General features: G+C 42.5%; 1 protein-coding gene across 3 annotated transcripts in view; it reads left to right on the top strand.

The window, feature by feature from the left end:
• Positions 1-19497, top strand: part of NME7 (NME/NM23 family member 7) — a 162298-nt gene that overhangs the window by 125568 nt on the left and 17233 nt on the right. For all 3 annotated transcript variants that reach the window (XM_048817436.2, XM_048817418.2, XM_075118677.1), the window contains one exon: positions 12882-12989. In XM_048817436.2, the coding sequence (XP_048673393.2) occupies positions 12882-12989 (108 nt within the window). The remainder of the gene's footprint in view (positions 1-12881; positions 12990-19497) is intronic.

Below are 19497 nucleotides of genomic sequence, written 5' to 3'. Positions count from 1 at the left end.
ATAAATGGGTTTGTCTAGACTGGGAAGATTAGGTCATGTTTCACAATTTGCTAGCTAAAATGATGTTAAACAATATTATGCACTTTGTGTAGACAAGGCAAATTGTATTTTAAAAATGTGGTGAATGGTTGTGGTCGACCCTTTGCTTCCCCCGCTAGATGACAACAACCAACTAATGAATTTAACGCCACTTGCTTTGTCTAATCTTGGTGCAAAGTCTTTTAAAAATCATGTTAGCTAAACGCGTTTTGAAACACAACGTCTTTTTACCAGTGTAAACGTGGTCTTGGTAGGATTAGAGAAGCAGTTGGTTTTTTTGGCCACATCTACAATAGGGAAAAAGTTGTGTTTTTAACACATTAGCTAAATGCATGTTAACATCCTAGAGTAGACCAGGCAAGTTGTAGTTTAAAACTTGTTAGTGCTAGCTCCGGGGTCTCAAACTCGTGGGCCATCTGTGGCCCGCGAACCTCCCCAATGTGGCCTGCAGGGCTCCAGGCCGGGTTTCTCCTTTGGCCCCACCTGCCACCCCCAGGTGATTTACAATGGCCCAGGGCCCCAGCAGCTCAGCGGAGCTGAGCGGCGTCTGCCTGCTTGCTCCATGTGTCTGCCTGCCCCAGGGTGGAGTGGAGCTGTGCCTCCGCACGCTGCCCCTGCCCCGAGTACCCCTGTGGCCAATGGGAAGCTGCGGGCGCGGTGCCTGGGGCCCCCCAGCCCACCCCACCTTGGAGCCCCAAGTAAGCGCCACACCCTCCGACCCCCTCCCAGAGCCTGCACCCCAGTCCCCTACCCCAGACCACCTCCCCCAGCCAAACTCCCTCCCAGAGCCTTAGGCAGGTTGGGGGGTGAAGTTTGGGGGGGGGCGGGAGTTTTGGGGGGTGGGTTCTGGGCGGCATGAGTGACATTATTGGCCGGCTGGGAGGACTTGAGGACTGGCACTGGGCCTGAGGTAAATTGAGTTTGAGACCCCTGCACTAGCTCCTTCTCGGGTTGACCCCTGCCAGCTAATATGTTAAAATACTGCTTTCCCTCTCTATGCTAGGGTTTTAACAAGCTTTAAAACCACACCTTTTTTCCCAGTGAAGACATGGCTTTCGAGGGTAAGGCACAGGACTAGGAGTCAGGAGACCTGTGTTCTATTCTGTTCCTGACTCTACCCACAGACTCACTGTTTGATTTGGACAAATATATCAATCTCTCTATCATAGATTCCCCATCTGTAAAATAAGTCTTCCCTGTCTATCAATGGTGTTTTTGAGGCTAAATTCATTAGTATCTATACAGCATTATGAGAGATCCATTTATAGAATGTGCTTTAGAAGTGCACTCAGTATTTGGGTTAATTTCTGTCTAAGATGTTTGTTTCTTTGCTTGGCTTGGCTTGTGTTGAATTTTGGAGACATATGGGGAAGCTATGTTCTATGAGCCCAAACCCTGAGAGAGCATTTCACCAAAACAAAGTCTCTTGTGATACCAGTCCTATCACAGAGAAAGGGAGCACTGTTTTTCAGAGGATAAGGGAAGTGCTGAGGTCACAGTGTCTAGAAGGGGGAAAGATATTGCAACAGCAGTGAACTACTGTCTCCTTTCTCTTCAGTTCCTCAGCTAAGGATAGATGGCTGGTCACAATGACCTTGCATTTACATAGCAACTTTCATCTAAATAGATTCCAAAGCTCCTCACAATCTTCTGATTCTGTAATTTGTTTGCAAACAGAAATGGCTTTATTCATCACTGAAATGCTCCCAGCTCTGAGTTGGAACACAGCAGTTGTGCAGTGTTGCTGTGTTGTTTAGGTGAGGAAGTGAAGAGGAATATCTAGCTGAAACTGCAAGGAGAGTGTAAGAGAGCAGAATGTAATTAACCAAGGTAGAACTCTGTTAGGACACTAGGGCTAGCTGCCTTATCTTTCCAGAAGTGCCACAGGAGATCTGTCTGTGGATAAGAGTCAATTATGATTGCCCCAAAAAGTTTCATACAGGAAGCTCACAGTGATTTATCTCGATCAGTCACTTACTAATAATTTTGTTCTTACAGGGCTCAGTCCTGGAATGTATTGAGCATTTTCTTTCCAACACCTTTGAAGTCAATAGGAGTAGAGAGTGGCATGATCAGGTGCATATAGCACCTTTCACATTTGTCATTTGTGTTGCTCAGAATCTGTTGGGGTTTTTTCCAGAACAGTGCCCTGGTTACTGTAAGATGCTGAGTTGTAGTTAACACTCAGAATGTCTGTTGACAGTGAGGAATACTGTTTGCTTAGGGCAGGTCTTCACTACCCACCGGATCGGCGGATAGTGATTGATCTATCGCATCTCGTCTAGACGCGATAAATCGATCCCCGAACGTGCTCCCTGTTGACTCCAGAACTCCAGTTCGCAAGAGGCAGAAGCGGAGTCGATGGGGGACCCGCAATCGTCCTCACGGCCAGGTAAGTCAACCTAAGATACGCCGACTTCAGCTATGCTATTTGCATAGCTGAAGTTGCGTATCTTGGGTCAACCCCCCACCCCCTCCCAGTGTAGACCAGGAGTGTCGTTGACTGTTATTATTTATTATGTGTAGCTTGTAAGCACCCCAACCATGGACCAGGATCCCATTGTGCTGTATAAACACAAAACAAAAAGACAGTCCCTGCCCCAAAGAGCTTGCAATGAAGTGTAAGCAAGAGACAACAGATGGATACAGACAGACAAGAGTACGAGTAAACAATGAGACAGTACTGGTCAGCATGATAGGCAGTCGTCTCTGCAACTAGCAGCCTAGCCGTTGTCAAGTTTTTTTGCAAGCATCACAGAAAAGAAGAGCTGTACAGAGGGATTTGAAGGAGGATAATGAGGTAGCTTTGCAGATGTTTCTGCAGAGCACCTCTCATGTGTGAGGGGCAGTATGGGAAAAAGCACAAATGTGCTTGTTTGAAAATTTAACAAGTGGATGACAGAGCAGCTGATAGCCATGCAGAAGAGGGGTTGCAGATCACAGCCTTCTGCATATACCCTTTGTTAGTGTGGATTTGAAGTACACCAAAGAGGCAGGTCTGTGAGGAACGGTCACTCGTGCTGCAGACTGCTCTAGGGGGAACTCACCCCCTCGGTATAGGACTTCCAGCTGCAGTGGAACCACAAGAACTGGCTAGGATATGGAATGCGATTTAAAATCAATCTACACAGGTTCCTTGGAAGCTGCAGCTGGCTTCCTAGACAGCTGCTTGTGACCTGACTCTATGCTTGTATCGTTTAAAGGCATGATGGGATTGTCCCCAGTGGAAGAATTGGGACAGAGAGAATACATATGGGCTGAGAGTTTCCGCAGTGGGGCTCGCATACCACATTGTGCCATTGTAATAACACAAGAAATGCATACTACTGCTGTCAGAGAATCTCTCCAGTCTTTTCTGCTTAGGTTACGTCATCAGTGATTTAGAAGGGCAGAAATATATTCCAAGCTGAGCCAGCTACCCTTCTGTATCAGAAAGAAGCAGGTGATCTCTGTTTTTCCGTCCTTCACCTCTGCTGTAACTGGCAGCTGCAATACCAGGTTTCACTCTGTAGCATCAGTCTCATTATCTCTGAAACCATCAAACAAAGACATTTAAAAAACTGGATATAAAATGAGTGATTCAATAAACACGCTGTCGATGAATAATTTAGGGTGTTTCTTGCTGCTCTGCTCTTCTTTCTACTGCAAGGCAACCTGAGCAGAATTTTTAGCAGTTTTGTTTACTTATAGTCTGAGAAAATGCACGGTAACCAAACACTGGATTGTTTTTTAAAAACTGAAATGGTTGAGTGCAAGAGAACGGCGTTGTGATAGGGAGCAAGGGAGTGAAAGCCCACACAAAGCCCCTCTGTGCAGACTCTGGATGGAATGGTTTTGGAAGATGCCCAGATGGAATTGAGGGGCTCTCTTTGCAGGGGAGGGGACTAGGCAGATACCTGATCTGAAATCTGCTCAGGAATTAAAGGAACATTAACCCAAAGAGCAAGGATGGTTGAGGAACTGGGCAGGGATTTAGGAGATCTAGGCTCATTTTCCAGCTTTGTCACACATCCCTGTGTAACCTTGGGCAAGTTACTTAATCTCCCTGTGCCTCAGTTCTCACTCTGAAAATGGAGATGATACTCTTTTCTCCCACCCTTTGTCTGTTGTGTCAAGATGGGTTGTAAGCTCTTAAGGCAAGGACCGTCTCTTAATATACATGTACAGAACCTAACACAATGGGACCCTGATCTATTACAAACCGTAATATTTCCTCCCAATAGCTTCTACACCTCTTTCAGAAAGGGGCAGTGCACTGCTATGTGGAAAGCAGCCAATACCTTCATTGTTCCAAAGGAAGACTTATTGCTGGATAGGAGGAGAAGGGGATCTCTGGGGGTGGCCCAGAATCAGTGAGCTGGATCTCTGGCATCCCCAGGATATGTTCATTGCACACCTCAACAAGGCTGCAAACTCCTTTTGAAGGGAGCAAGATGGCTTAGCTAGGTGAATCTTATAGAATTTTCTGGTAGTTCTTTCCTCTTCTGCATTTCTTTCTTTCTGTGTGTGCGCGTGTGTGTGTGATGGGAGGATCGAAGCCAGAAATGACCAGACTTAACTTTCATCATCTTGGACCCTGCTATCTTTGTACACTAGGCAAACTCTGAATTTTCCCAGCAAGAGTAAAGTTTGTGGTGATTTCAGGAACAGCTTCTTTGAACTTTATGCACATACACATGTGTGTATGTACAGTGAAGCAGTTTTATCAGAACTGTTTGTGTGAGTGTAAAATTTTGCTTTTCTCTCTTTCTCCTAAAATTCAGAAAGAAGAAATACCTGCCTATATTAGAAAAGGAGGACTTGTGGCACCTTAGAGACTAACCAATTTATCTGAGCATAAGCTTTCGTGAGCTACAGCTCCCTTCATCGGATGCATTGGATAAGCTTTCGTGAGCTACAGCTCACTTCATCGGATGCATTCAGTGGACTGAATGCATCCGATGAAGTGAGCTGTAGCTCACGAAAGCTTATGCTCTAATAAATTTGTTACTCTCTAAAGTGCCACAAATCCTCCTTTTCTTTTTGCGAATACAGACTAACACGGCTGCTACTCTGAAACCTGCCTAGGCAAGTATCGTTATTCATGTTTTACAGGTGGATAAATAAACCCACAGGGTGAAATCCTGGTTCCATTGAAGTGAATGGCAAAACTACCACTGACTTCACTGAGGCCAGAATTCACCGATAGAGTTCAAGTGGCTTGCTTAAAGTCATTGTTGTATGCAATGTTGTAGCCATGTTGATCCTAGGATATTAGAGAGACACGGTGGGTGAGGTAATATCTTTTATTCGACCAACTTCTGTTGGTCAGAGAGACAAGCTTTTGAGTTGACACAGAGCTCTTCGTCAGATCTCAGGACCCAGACCTGAAGAAGAGCTCTTTGTAAGCTCGAAAGCTTATCTCTTTCACCAACAGAATAAAAAAAGATTACCTACCCCATCTTGTCTTGCTTACAGTCATACATTGAGTCAAAACAGATCTGAGAATGGAACTCAAATAAAGTAACTAATCAATTTTTTGAAGACTGAGTACATGAGGCTTGGCTACCTCTTATTTTTCTTACACCCTCATATTAGTTGCTGTTTGCTGCACGCTCCCCTTTCACCTGTCAGCGTGTAATTTACACACCGTTTGCAGACCTACTGAATTCCAAATCATTGAGTTATTTTACCATTTACATCCATATTCTGACCAACTTACATCTCATACAGAACTTTTCATTTACATCACCACTGAATTTAGCTCAGAAACTTGCATAAGAATTACACCTGTTTACTCCAGATCTGAATTTGGCCATTGTTTATGGCAGATGCGTTCCTCAATAATACAATGGAATAACTTTGTGAGAAGTCATTTAGGAGCCAGCATTGGAATTGCTCAAGTGTAGACCAGAAAAGTCCAGGACAAGTAGAAACGCTGTCTGGGCTAGTAAGTGTGTCAAGTTTCCTGCCCACAGAACAGGAAGTCTGTGGGCGGATTGAGTGATATCAAGCCTGCAGCACCATTAGGCTGCCAGTCAGAGAGAAGATTGGCTGGAGGGAATGAGTGAGAGTGAAGCAAAGAGAACTGAACTGCCTGAGGGAAGAGGAAAGATAATAGGCTGTGTAGCAATTTTTCAGAGACTTGCAAGCTTAGGCAGCAGCTGCTGAGGTTACAATACAGAGCATGGTTTGATTTTAAGTGGGCGAATATAGCTGGCAAAAGGAACATGGCTTTAATCAGAGTTCAAAGTCTTTCATTTTTTACCAGCAAGGCAAGCAATACTTGAATTTGTCAACCAAGTAAGAGCAGACTTTATAAGAAAATAAACTACAGTTTGATTACTTGCTCCTACTGCTGCCAAACACAATCTGATACATTTTTCACAGCCTTGCAATTGCATACTTGACTGCTGCTCTCTGGGGCAGGCAATTTAAATTGCAAATCAATCCTTGACTCTCACACTGCTTTAAACACACAACTATGTGTGCACAGAGTTGGTTGATTTAAAAAAATGAAAAATGTCTGGAACACGTCAAACCACCCTAGTTAAAAAATTAACCTGAATCAGCAGAGGGCAATACTGAGGGCCTAAGGCCAAGTGAGTTTAATACAAACGGGACAGAAGATTATGCTAAAGAATATAAGGAATTTAGATATAAACTCTCATTCCAGAATTTATGATAATCTACATATCAGTTGGCTACATGTCCGAACGATTAAAAGTTTTTAGTGGAATTTTCAGAAAGCACAGGAAGTTTTCTGGTAAGACTTGGCAGTGGGTATTAGATCTTTATTATTGATTTCCTACATGTATTTGACCTCTCTGGTGCTCATGTGGAGTGCATGTAAACAGAAAATGCATCACTTTGTCAACAAGAAGCTCCTATTATTAATTGCTCCATAAAATAGAGGAAGAGAACCAAGTGTTTAACATGGAGCCTGGTTTCAGTTTTTCGGATTTTTGAAATACTTTTCAACTGGCAGGCCAGAGCTGAAGCATCTTGGAACAACTACGCTAACACCCAACCAAATGAAAGACTTTGTAAGGACAACAAATTAGTCTCCTTGGGAAGTATCTCAGGAATACAAACAGAAAGCTTATCACTGCAGTTGCTGATGACTAAACTGATGTCAGATCTATGCAGATTGGGAAACCGCATAGCAGACTTAGATGGTGTAACCCTGTGGGATAAAAACCAGTTTAGGCATTATAGTGATTATAATAGAAGAGCATATCTCAAAACTGGTTGACCTGAATTTAGAAGGAGCAGAGGTGGATATGGGCTGCTCACATGGTGTGCAGGCCAAGTTCAGACAAACTGCTCCTCATGGTGTTGTGCACTGCATCAGTCGTAACCATTAACTTGGTATTCTGCGACTTGGAAAGGATTATCTTTATCTTAAAATGTGACCTTATTTTCAAAGACATTTCAAGTTTTTCTATTTAAGTCCCAAAAGATGACCGGAACGTCAAGCTCTGTAATAGATTGAGGCCAAAAGACACGACTGTGATCATCTCGTCTGACCTGAAGTATAATACATGAATTAATTCTATCCCTTGCTGAGACTTCTGAGAAAACAAGGAGTGGTGTCCAGAGCAATGAAGACTATGATCAAAATTATCATTTGGATTATATGGCAGAACTAAGTCAGGATGTTGCCACTTGACGTAGAGCCATTCTTAAAGAGATCAAGACAGGTATATTGTGGGCATGGTGGTTTTCATGATGGCCTCAATCACCATTGATATTGAAGTCACTTGCTTTTCAAGATGATCTCTTGGGTTTTTAAACTTTACAAAAGCGTGAAAGTCTATTCTGGAGCTCATGGCAATGAAAGACAATCGTGGTCATTGTGCTTCTTAATTATCCTTGTGAATGGCAAATTTGAAGGGGCAAACATTTCTGTATTAGGGGCAAAGCAGCAAAAAAATAGATCTATAAGTAGGCTTGGATTAGATTTTTTAGTAAATGTCAGTAAACGTTAATTTCACTGTACACATACAAACCAATGACAAATATTTCTATCGATGATAGAAATGTACAGATAGGCAAAGTAGGATAAATGCTGCTTGAGAACGTCTTAGTTTGATTTCGGGTATTTATTTTGTATATTTTGCATAAGATGTTGGCAATTTGTGTTTTAATGGCTATAAAGCTTTAATGTTTTGAATCTTAACATTAAATAATTGCCTGCCCCCCCCATTTCCTACAACTGTGAAAATTTAAAACAATCAAAATAGAAAAAATGCTTAAATATAAATGTTTGTCAAACCTTTTTTAAAAATTCAAATAGAATTCTGCCCATCTTATCTGTAAGCTTGAAATCGACTTTGAACAAATTGGTGCTTGATTCACTAGGATATTGGAACCACCATTCACCTGGAGTGAAACCACATGATGGCCTGATTATTTTAAAAAAAGGACCTGTTGTGGATAGACCACTTTATATAGATCTTGAACGAGAAGGAAAAGATAAGTGCCTGATGTCAGTGGCTGCCTCTAGAATTACACTTAACTAGAATCTCATGTCCACAACAAATGACAATACGCATGCATGTTTAACAACGCTTTTAACCACCTGCCTTTCTGGCCACATGGGGCTAGCTCATTTGTACTGAATGCTTAATCTACTTGGAATCTGTATTTATGGCTGGAAGACTTTATCTGACACTTGTTACAATTCTGAATTTAAAAAAAAATACTTCCTGCATTCTTAACTACAAAGCCATTTAACCTGAAGTGTTGAAGCAAAAGTAACCAGCCCTCTCATCATAAAGATGTTTGTTGTTTTCAGCCTGTTTTTGACAATTATCACTACTAAAGGCAAGAGGAAAAATGCAAAATCTACGCTCCGTAACTCCCCGTCTCATCTAGGAGAAATGAGTCCATAGAATTTGCAAATTATTTCACACGGGCAAGGTTATTCCTGCACAGTGAAAAGACGTATATATAATGGAGAGAATATGAAAATAGGTATATATAGCATGTAAAATATAAACTCTGAGAACTGGAATAAATAGAATGCTTTTTGGTTTTCTTAATTAAAAATAAAAGAGGACCATATACTCGAGTGTCTCTCTTGGTATTAAAGAGGCAATAGAAATGTATTGTATATGTAACCATAAACATAGGAAGCAATAAGCATATACCTTAAGATCTGCACTAAGGACTGTGGCTATGTCTGCGCTACAGCTTATGTTGGCATTACCCATGTCGTGGAGGGGTGTGAATAATCCATCCCCTTGAGCAATGTAATTTACACCGAATAGCACTGCCCACACCGGTGCTTATGTCCGTGGGAGAGCTTCTCCCGCCGACATAGCTACCACCCCTTGCGGGAGCTGGAGTAGCAAAGCTGACGGGAGAATTCCCTCCCATCGGCTTAGGATGCACTAGCTGCACTACACAGCTGCATCGGTGCAGCCATGCCACCGTAAGCTCTGTAGTGTAGCTGCAGCTTGAATTGTGTGAGCAATGCCCCTTTGGAAATGACCACTTAGGAAGCATCCTCAAGATTTTCCAATACTTTTTTTAATGTTTAACTAAAGATCAGCTGTTTTTGTGTTGTTTCTTTGTACTGTGCCTAGTATACTGGGTTCCAGAGGTGAGTTCTTTGGTATTACTACAATAGAATGAAGAACTAATAATTAAAAGGGAACTGTTTTTTTGTTGGTCCCTTGTTTGGTCACTTAGTGCAAATTGTCTTCTCTCTGGTCACATATATTAACTGAAGGCAATAGGAATCTATTTAGATTGCTCAAGAAGTATTATTATTATTTTACACTAAACATACAAGCTGACACAAAACTTGACTCAGTGAACTATGATCTAATGCAGGCACAGGAAAATTAGACTTAGTACAATGACAGGTTTCAGAGTAACAGCCGTGTTAGTCTGTATTCGCAAAAAGAAAAGGAGTACTTGTGGCACCTTGGAGACTAACCAATTTATTTGAGCATAAGCTTTCGTGAGCTACAGCTCACTTCATCGGATGCCATGAGTACAATAGGTGCCATGAATTTGTGAGAAAGATGAGATGAGAGATGTATTGCAAGCAGCCACTGTGGAAAGGCTTCCTGGAGGAAGTTTGGAGAAGGATTGGGAGGTCTCAGGGTGCTAAAGAAAAACCAGACTTCCAAGCATAAGAGGCAGTATGGGAGAAGGACAGATGCAGGGCACTTAGAAGGGAGGCTTGGGAAGTGGAGTAGGAAGAAAAGAGAGCTGAGATGTAGGCTACAGCAAGACTCTGCAGGGATGTAAAAGTGAGGACAAGGAGATTGAATTTGATGAGAAAATTGAGGGGAAAATGCTGAAGGAATTCAGAGAAAGAAGGGACATGTTTGGAACAGTGGGAGAGGAAAATTATTTTAGAAGCAGCATTTTAGATAAGCTGGAGGGGGAAAGGTGTGAACATGAAACTTTGACTTTCAAGTCTGCCTCTGAGCTAATTCTTGCTGAAGTGGTAGCTAACATTTTATGGCTACCGAAATATATGTAATGTCTTTCTGTCTTTTCAAGTAAAGTTTAAAAAGCCTGGGGCTCTCTTCAAGCTTCTAGCGGCCAAATTGTTGTTGCTCTCTGCCAACTGGGATCAACAGTCATCTCAAGCCAGGCTTCACATAAGTACAAAGCAGATGCAGTAAACTCGCATGTGATTTTTGTTCCCTCATCAATCTCAGGTTATTGGCAATCCCAAAACGTGATCAGGTTTAGGAGGTTTTTTTTCTTAAGAGAATCTCTTAGACTTTACTCATAGGTGTAGTTTGACATCTTTGTTTGGGCGGGGCAGCTCCAGTCAGGCCAATGGGGCTGCGTTGAGGGGGGGCAAATTCTGCACCTGCCCAAGACTTGCAGTTTGCAGGGGGGAGGGCAATGCCCATGACTTTATTAGTAAGCAAAACCTTGTAAATGCCATTGAGATGAAGAGTGTCTTCATCATGTGTGCTCCTGTGTCCACAACTAAAGAGTAAAGCAATAACTACAAAGTAACCAGTAACCTAACACTGGCATACACACAGTAACAATGGGGAAATGAAGCTTCTCATCAGAAAGTGGTTTGAGCCAGATTCAATCCAGCTATAATATGGTTTAATGGCTTTTCAAATGGGTACCTGTTAACTAAATTACCATTCATATTAATTAATATTTCAGAAGTATGTGCAGGCCTCAGTCAGGCTGGGGTTTGTTGTCCTGAATGCCATCCCTGCCTCAATCTTAGTTTAAGACAAGAAATAACAGGTGGGTGAAACTGTAGTGTGGAAAGCCAGAGTAAGAGTAGTATGAGCATGTTTTTTCAGAGACTAGCTGTGTGCACAGTTGATTGGTATGTGTATATTTTGTTAAGACAAATCAGCCGTTCAGTAGCAATAGTCTCAGCTCATCAGCTACCTGACCCCTCTCAGCTGGTGGTGTTCTGTAGTCATGAAGGTGGAGGACAGGGCAGTGGCTTTTTGGTGTGACATTATGGTGGCTTTTTCAGGGAATATATTCCATGCCTAAGGGATGGAATGGAAGGAAGCTCAAAGGTGTTTGTGGGAGAGGCAGACAAGTGGTGGTCGATCCTGCATTGTTGGCAGAGCAATAAAATAATAGAGCAGGTAGGTATGGCTGGGCTACATTGTGAGAGGCCTTGAAGGTAAGGGCAAGAAACTTTTATTTGGCATGGTTGAGACAGGATTCGTATGAGGTGGGGGGATTGACATGGTCACAATGATGGGACAGGTAGATGATTTCAGCAGCAATGCTTTGATTGGACTAGAGTGGGGCAAGGTTGCAGTAGCCATGATGTGAGATGAGCACCTTGGGGTGTGGACAGAGAGGAAAGGTGGAACTCTGAAATGTTATGAGGGAAGAAAGGGCAAGATTTAGATATAGCCTGAATATGTTGATGCCTGAGGTTATGGGGCTGAATGATTGGGAGGAAGCTAGATGGTGGTGTCCACAGTGACAAAGAAAAGAGGACGGGGGAGGAAGGGGCTTGAGGGTGGATCAGGAGCTCAGTTTTGACAATGTCAAATTTAAAGTGAAAATCTGCTTCCTTCAGGCTGGAGGAGAGCTAGTGTAGCACTCTGCATTAGCTAAGTGTGTGTGATCTTTTCATCTCTAGTGACTCGTCCATGTAGTGGATAAGAGCCTGCAACGTATGCACAGCTAATTCCATTAGTTCGTGTGTTAGGTGCTTATGCATATATTGTGGAAGGTCCTGAGTTCTGTCCCTGCTGACAATCCCTGGTGGTTTCATAGTGATAGACTCAAGGAGCTCAGTCTATTTAGCTTAACAAACAGAAGGTTAAGGGGTGACTTGATTATAATCTAGGAATATCTACCTGTAGAATAGATATTTAATAATGTGCTCTTCAGTCTATCAGAGAATGGTATAACATGATCCAATGGTTGAAAGTTGAAGCTAAACAAATTCAGATTGGGAATAAGGAATAATTTTTTAACGGTGAGAGTAATTCACCAATGGGTCATGGTGGATTCTCCATCACAATTTTTGAATCAAGATTGGATGGTTTTTCTAAAAGAAATAATTTAGGAATTATTTTTGAAAGTTCTGTAACTTGCGTAATACAGGAGGTCAGATTAGATGGTCCTTTCTGGTCTTGGAATCTGTGAATTACACTAGGTTCATGTCAGACTGTTTTCACCCTTCGGTTCCCATCCTAGTCATGGCTTTTCAGTCACATGCATACATGAAGTCCAAGTTGGAACTTAACTCTTAATTTTCATTTTTGATATACTGTATATATATTAATCAACATACAATGAATAGTTTACTTGATACGTGTTTGTACGGTCTATGATGTAACATGGCTATAAGGTTCACACGGTGTTAATATTTATATATTCAATAGGAAATAGCCCGTCACCTCCGACCTGGAACCCTGCGTGCCATCTTTGGTAAAAACAAGATTCAGAATGCTGTGCACTGTACAGATCTACCAGAGGATGGACTTTTGGAGGTAAGGTTCAACAATTCTACACACCCTTTTTATAACCGGGTTTTTTAAAATTAGAAAATAAACCTAACCATTTCTGGAGCTATTTAAAATGTGTTGTGTTGAGAGTAATAGTACGGGAATCTAGTGATAAGTTAAAAATAAAACAGCTGGTGACTTTATTAAGAGAAATTAATTCAACTACACGAGCAAGCTGGAGGCAGCATTCTAGTTCATTATGTTGCTTGAGAACTCCACCCATACAGTTTTCTCAGGATGTTTCTGAACAAAGTAGTGAACCAATGTCAGAAGCATTATATCATCAGGACCCTCTCATTGGCTGGACCTATCCTGAGGGCATGTCTAGCAATGTGACAAGTGCATAAGGTTGCAAAAACTCCTCTTGGTGATCAGCTTTGTTTTAGACAAAGGGGGTTCGGGTGCGGCAGGGGGCTCAAGGCAGGGGGTAAGGGGGCTCAGGGCAGAGGGCTGGAGTGCAGGAGGGGTTTGGGGTGCAGGCTATGGCTCGACACCGCTTACCTCGAGCGGTCCTGGGGTGGAAGCAGCAGGCCCCACGCTGCTCCCAGAAGTGGCCAGCATGTCTGGCAGTGGCCCCGGGGTGAGTGGGGAGAGCAGGCGGCTCTGCCGTGCGCTGCCCTCGCTGCAGGTACCATCCCCGAAGCTCCCATTGGCCACGGTTCCCTGTTCCCGGCCAATGGGAGCTGCAGGGGTAGGTGCCTGCAGGTGAGGCCAGTGCATGGAGCCCTCTGCCCCCTTCCTTCTTCCCCCAGGGGCCACAGGGAAGTGGTGCCGGCCACTTTCGGGAGCAGCACGGGGCCAGGGCAGGCAGGGAGCCTGCCTTAGCCCCGCTGTGCCATGCAGCTGGCAATCCCGTGGGCTGGATTGAAAGCCCTGATGGGCCGGATCCAGCCTGTGAGACGTAGTTTGCCCTCCCCTCCTTTAGATGATCATCAGAGAAAGGGTTTAACCCCTTAAGATAAACCACCCAGAGCTGACAGGCATTTCAATATATCTAGGAGACTTTCATGTATATTGTTAAACAATATGGGCCAGATTCACCAATTTACCCTGGCTGCTTTTCATGAAAGAAGTGGCACAAAGAAGCTGGAGTATACTAGTGAATATGGCCCTGCTTCTCCTCAATGAATTTTAAGGCTGAAGTTCTATCTCAGTGTTTTGATTGCATGAACTCAGACATCACTGTCATGGTTCATGATGTCCTCTGAATCCGCAGTGCATTCACAAACTTAAGCATATTATTTCATAGCATGTTCATTCTTATTTTAAACATGTGCTTTGCAGTCCATAAACATTCCTCTTTTTCTAAATTACTTTATCATTGGCGCATTTGCCCCCACAACATGGCTTTGCAGCTGTCAATTGTTTCTTCAATGATAGTTTGAGCTAAAGCAACAATAATGAAGACCATCAATCCAATGTGCATTTTTAATGTAACGAAACAGTGAATACTGCATTGTTTCCTTGGCAAGCGGACATTGTTTTATAAATTACTAGAGCTTTTCGATTCCTAGAATGCATACATTTCTAACTCTTCTTTTTAATCTCAGTTTTGTAGTTAACTGAAAACCCAGCTAAGCAGAAATAAAAAAGAACCTCTGAAGGGTTTTATGGTCCTGGTACATACAACCACTTTACTTGTCATACCTGATGAAATGGTAGTGATGTAATATGCATTCGCGTGATCCTAGGGAAGGACTGCACTGAAAAGCTTATTGAGGATGAGATGGAGAGGGTTCGTACAAATTTCCTCAGAGCAAATCCCCAAAGTCTCGGTCTTTGAATAGCATAGACTAGACCTTTATTTCTGTAATAATAATAGTAATGTACCACCTTTCATCTCAAAGTGCTTTAAATCTCTCTATATACTGTACAACTGCATTGAAGTGCAGCCACTGCTGGAGTGGAGTATAGCAACCAAATGAACACAAGCAGGAGGAAATTTTGGTCAAGACTCTGAGGCAAACCGCTGATCTTACGAAAAGTGCTATGGTAATGATTTTTTTGTGTGTGGATAATTTAGCATTTTAATAATACATTGAATTCAAAATATCAAATATTTTGGGCCTCAGACTAGGTGAACTTCAGAGAGAGTGAATTCACTCTCCAGTAGGAGACAAATTTGTGGGTCCCACTCATGGTTCCCCATCACTACATAGTGGAGCTGGCAGGATCTAGTCAGTTTCATACATTTCGATGGAAAATTTGCTCACTCTGCCACTATTATGATGCTGCAGATGTTGCTGCCATGAAACCTTGGTGTGCCATTGCTGGATACTTGATTAGCTGAGAGAGACTGGACTAAATTCATCATTGGTATAACTCCATTGAGTTTTATGGAGTTATGCCAGAGATAAATTTGGCCTATTGTGTTCTCATGCCAATATGAGAACAATCCCTTGTAATGCCCAAACGGAGGAGACACTTGACCCTAGCTGTAACTTTTCTACCTGAATAAAAGCCAGACCTTTTGGTGTAGAATTATTTCTGCACTGCATCACATCCCTGGGATACTTGTATAGAAAATGAGCTCCCCAGATGCATCCCCCTCTACTCTGGCCACCAACAAGGCCCTGGCTTCTACAATCTGACAGTATGCAAATCCCTGCACTCCAGCCAGCTGAGAGAGGTGTGCTGGAGTGATCTGGGTACAGACATGGGAACTCCTGAGTTTCAGCTCCACTTCTGTCTGTCTGTCTCTCGGCTGAGTCACTTCCAGAAATTTTGTGTGAAAATCTCATAGCAAAGTTTTCTGCTACATTTTTGGCAAAAAGTGAAATGTTAAGTGCAACCAAGACTTTGCAAAACAAACCATAAAATTAGTGTTAAAAATAATGGTGGGAAAACTTATGAGCTTTTACTTTATTTTTTTGCCTTGCTCTGTATAACTGCATTTTGTTTTGTGTTGAATAGCACATGGACTCATTTCACCTCCTGGGTCGGAACATAGGCTGCAAGCCCAGAGGCAGTAAGTCTGCCTGGAGTGAGTTGCCTGTAGCCCTTGGTCTGTCAGAGTGGTGGTCTGGAGCCAGTTGTTGCTGCCCCAAAAGAAGGCAGGGCCAAACTGAGAGCATATGTGCTCATTCATTGCATAGCCCAGGCAGCCTCTAACCCAGGGCTCCTTGGCAATCGTATTTGTTACACCTCACTTGCCCTTCCCTGACGAATCCCACTTCTAGTGCAAATATCCTGTGTGCACAAGGGACGCAGAGAGTGGCCTTCTGCTCTGGGAAGAATAAATTTGTCCCAGTATGTTTGTAAAAGGAAAACTTTAATCCTATGTGTTATTGACCAAAGCAGCAGCAGGAGGATTATTCATTGGTTGTATTATCCTGGTACCTAGAGGCCCAATCAAGATTGGGGCCCTGGTGTGCTAGGCATTGTACAGGTACATAGTGAGAGACAATCCATGCCCCAAAAACCTTACATTCTAAATAGACAAGATGGTCAGAGGAAGTATTGTGGTTCCCATTTTGCAGATGGGAAACTGGGGATGGGGCAATCCCCAAATCCTAATACAGACTTGTGACATTTGCCCTTGTATAGCCAAACTGAGACCGAGAAGGGGCATCTGATTACCCTGTCACCGTGTCCTTAGGCATGTATGGTCAGTATTTGCTGAGTGGAAGAAGGAAGGAGACTGCTTTAGGCTGGGAGAGAGAGGAAGAACTTTTCAGCCTTGTGACAGACTCTTCAACTGATTTTTGAGTGCTGTTTAGTAGCAGGCTACCCCTGATTTCCATAGGATTCATTTAGGTATTCCTGTTTCTACGCGCTGGTTATTTTAAGATCTCTCTCTCTCTCTCTGGCAACTGCAAAATTACTAATAACCTCTGGTTAAAGATCGACCTGAACTGGATTTGGAGAGTGTTATTTGGGGCAGTTGCTGTTCAGCTTGCCCACAGATAGAACAAAGTATTTCAACCTCTTAAAAGAGAGAGAGATAGTAGGTAACTGAGGGCAGCCAGATCTCAGGTCATTGAAGTTGATAGCTAATCTCTCACTGACCTGGATAGTGCAGGATCCTGACTTAGTCCAACACTGCTGGGATGGAGCAGACTGTGGCCTTCCTCCCACAAATAGCATCCCAGAGTTACAGGTGTGGACCATTGTGAGTACAGGGAAAGCTGAAATGAGCTAGATCCCAGGTGTTGCAACAAACATTATTATAAAATAACTTTTAGTCAAGTTTGTTAATTCTGCACACTAACTTTTCATTGCTGCCTGGTAGTACTCTGTCTGTCAGGCTGAAAAATGAGGAAGCAACTTAAAAAAACCCAGTTCATTGTCACTGGCTCTCTATAGTCGACCCTGACCTCTTGGCTTTGTTTTGCAAACTACTCCACATTTTAGCTAGTCACTAAGCACCTCAGAGTTAATGATTAACTCTGGTGACTGAGTCAGGAGGGTGGAGTTGCAGTTTAGCCTGAAGCATTGGCTGTAACGACAGAGAGCACATTTTCATTCATAAAATTATAACTTCTGTTTTTATTTCTGGTATAATTTGGGTGATGGGAAAAATAAAAGGAGTACTTGTGGCACCTTAGAGACTAACCAATTTATTTGAGCATAAGCTTTCGTGAGCTACCATCCGATGAAGTGAGCTGTAGCTCACGAAAGCTTATGCTCAAATAAATTGGTTAGTCTCTAAGGTGCCACAAGTACTCCTTTTCTTTTTGCGACTACAGACTAACACGGCTGTTACTCTGAAACCTGTCATTGGATGTGCAGTTAAATCTATCTAAAGTGCTCTTCACTTTGCTGAATCAGGACCTTAATTATTCCTCTGTATATGTGTTTACATCCTTGCATGTTTGCATCAGTATATATTAATGGTGATAACATGAAGCTTATGCCCAAATAAATTTGTTAGTCTCTAAGGTGCCACAAGGACTCCTCATTGTTTATATAGCAAGGAGTGGCTCAAAAGATTGACCTTAAATATAAATAAATAAATAAATAAAAATAAAAAAAACCTAGACCCAATTTTGCTGTCCATTACCTCTTTGAAGTCAAGGGGTAGCACCAATGTAACTGAGGGACATGGTGCGCTTATGTGGTAACATGCTAACCAGGGAATTTTTTGACAGGTAAAAAAGCTGAAACTAAATCTTGTTTTCCATACAGTAGTAATCTAAATTTTCATCTCAATTTGCTTGGCGAGCTTACGTGATATACAGCTTTGAGGACATTCCCAGGCAAAAAACTTTGCTTACTTAAAATTCAGGTTACTAAACTATAAAACAGTTACAAAAAAATACATACCAAGACTGTACAACTAATAAAACCTAAGTGTTTAAATGTATGTTAATACTCAGTTAGGGTGGTGTAGATAAGAATGTAACTTTTAAGGTTCATGCAGTCTTAAAGAAATCTAGACATGCCAACAATCAAGCATTCAGAAATATCCAGCAACCCTTAACTCTGCCCCCTCATGAGAAGGAGAGAGCCATCGACAAACATATCACATAACTTTAAGAGTTACCAGGCCCGGCTCCAGGCACCAGCGAAGGAAGCAGGTGCCTGGGGTGGCCAACAGAAAGGGGCGGCATGTCCGGGTCTTCGGCGGCGGTCCCTCTCTTCCTCTTTGGCGGCGCTTCGGCGGTAGCTCAACCAGGCTTGGTTTGTTTTTTTCCCTTCGCTGCTTGGGGCGGCAAAAGAGCTGCAGCCGGCCCTGAGAGTTGCACAAAGTCCATGACTTAAGTATTTTAGTTTGAGGTGGGAGTGAACGGAAGCGCTAGGATCTAGACGGAGACTGGGATCAACCTTTCAAAAAGTTCAGGGAGAAGTTAGGATCTTGGTGAAGATTTGGGTTCAGATAGGAAGTTTGGATCCTGATATGAATTGAAATGCAAAGCACAAGCCTGCATTTTGAGAGCATTCAGACTCACAGTTCGGGTTTGAGCCCTTCTACACACACTGAGTAATATTTTCAAAAACATTTAACTCCCATTTTCAGAAATGTAGTTATGGAGAGCCAGATTTTCAAACGTATTTAGGAACTTAAAGAAGCAGATAGGTGCCTAGTAGGATTTTCAAAAGGGCCTTGGTGCCTAACTCCTATTAAAATCATTGGGAGTTAAGTGCCTAGGTGCTTTTGAAAATCCCACTAGGCATCTATCTGCTTCTATAAGTGCCTAAATACCTTTGAAAATCTGGCCCTTAATTTGTCTATAATCAGTGTAACAGCAAACTACATGAACAATGCACTCTGAAGTTTACTCTACTACACAGTTGATCTGAGAAACAGTAGCATTTTTGGTCCTGATTCTATAAGGTGATTCTGATTTTGAGTGTCCTCTGCTCCCACTGACTTCAGTGGGGGTCAGGAATGTTCAGCACTTTGCTTAATTGGGCCCTTAATTGTCAAGTTACACAACCATTATCCAAATATACTTTGCTATTTAATATTTGTACATAAATAAGACACATTTTTAACTTTGTAAAAGACCAGATTCTGCTTTCATGTTCAATGAACCCATGAAATTTGAGT

The sequence above is a fragment of the Caretta caretta genome, chromosome 1 (genome assembly GCF_965140235.1).
Source record: "Caretta caretta isolate rCarCar2 chromosome 1, rCarCar1.hap1, whole genome shotgun sequence".
Taxonomy (NCBI): domain Eukaryota; kingdom Metazoa; phylum Chordata; order Testudines; family Cheloniidae; genus Caretta; species Caretta caretta.
The sequence above is the reverse complement of the archived record's forward strand: the minus strand, read 5'-3'. Positions and strand labels throughout refer to the sequence as shown.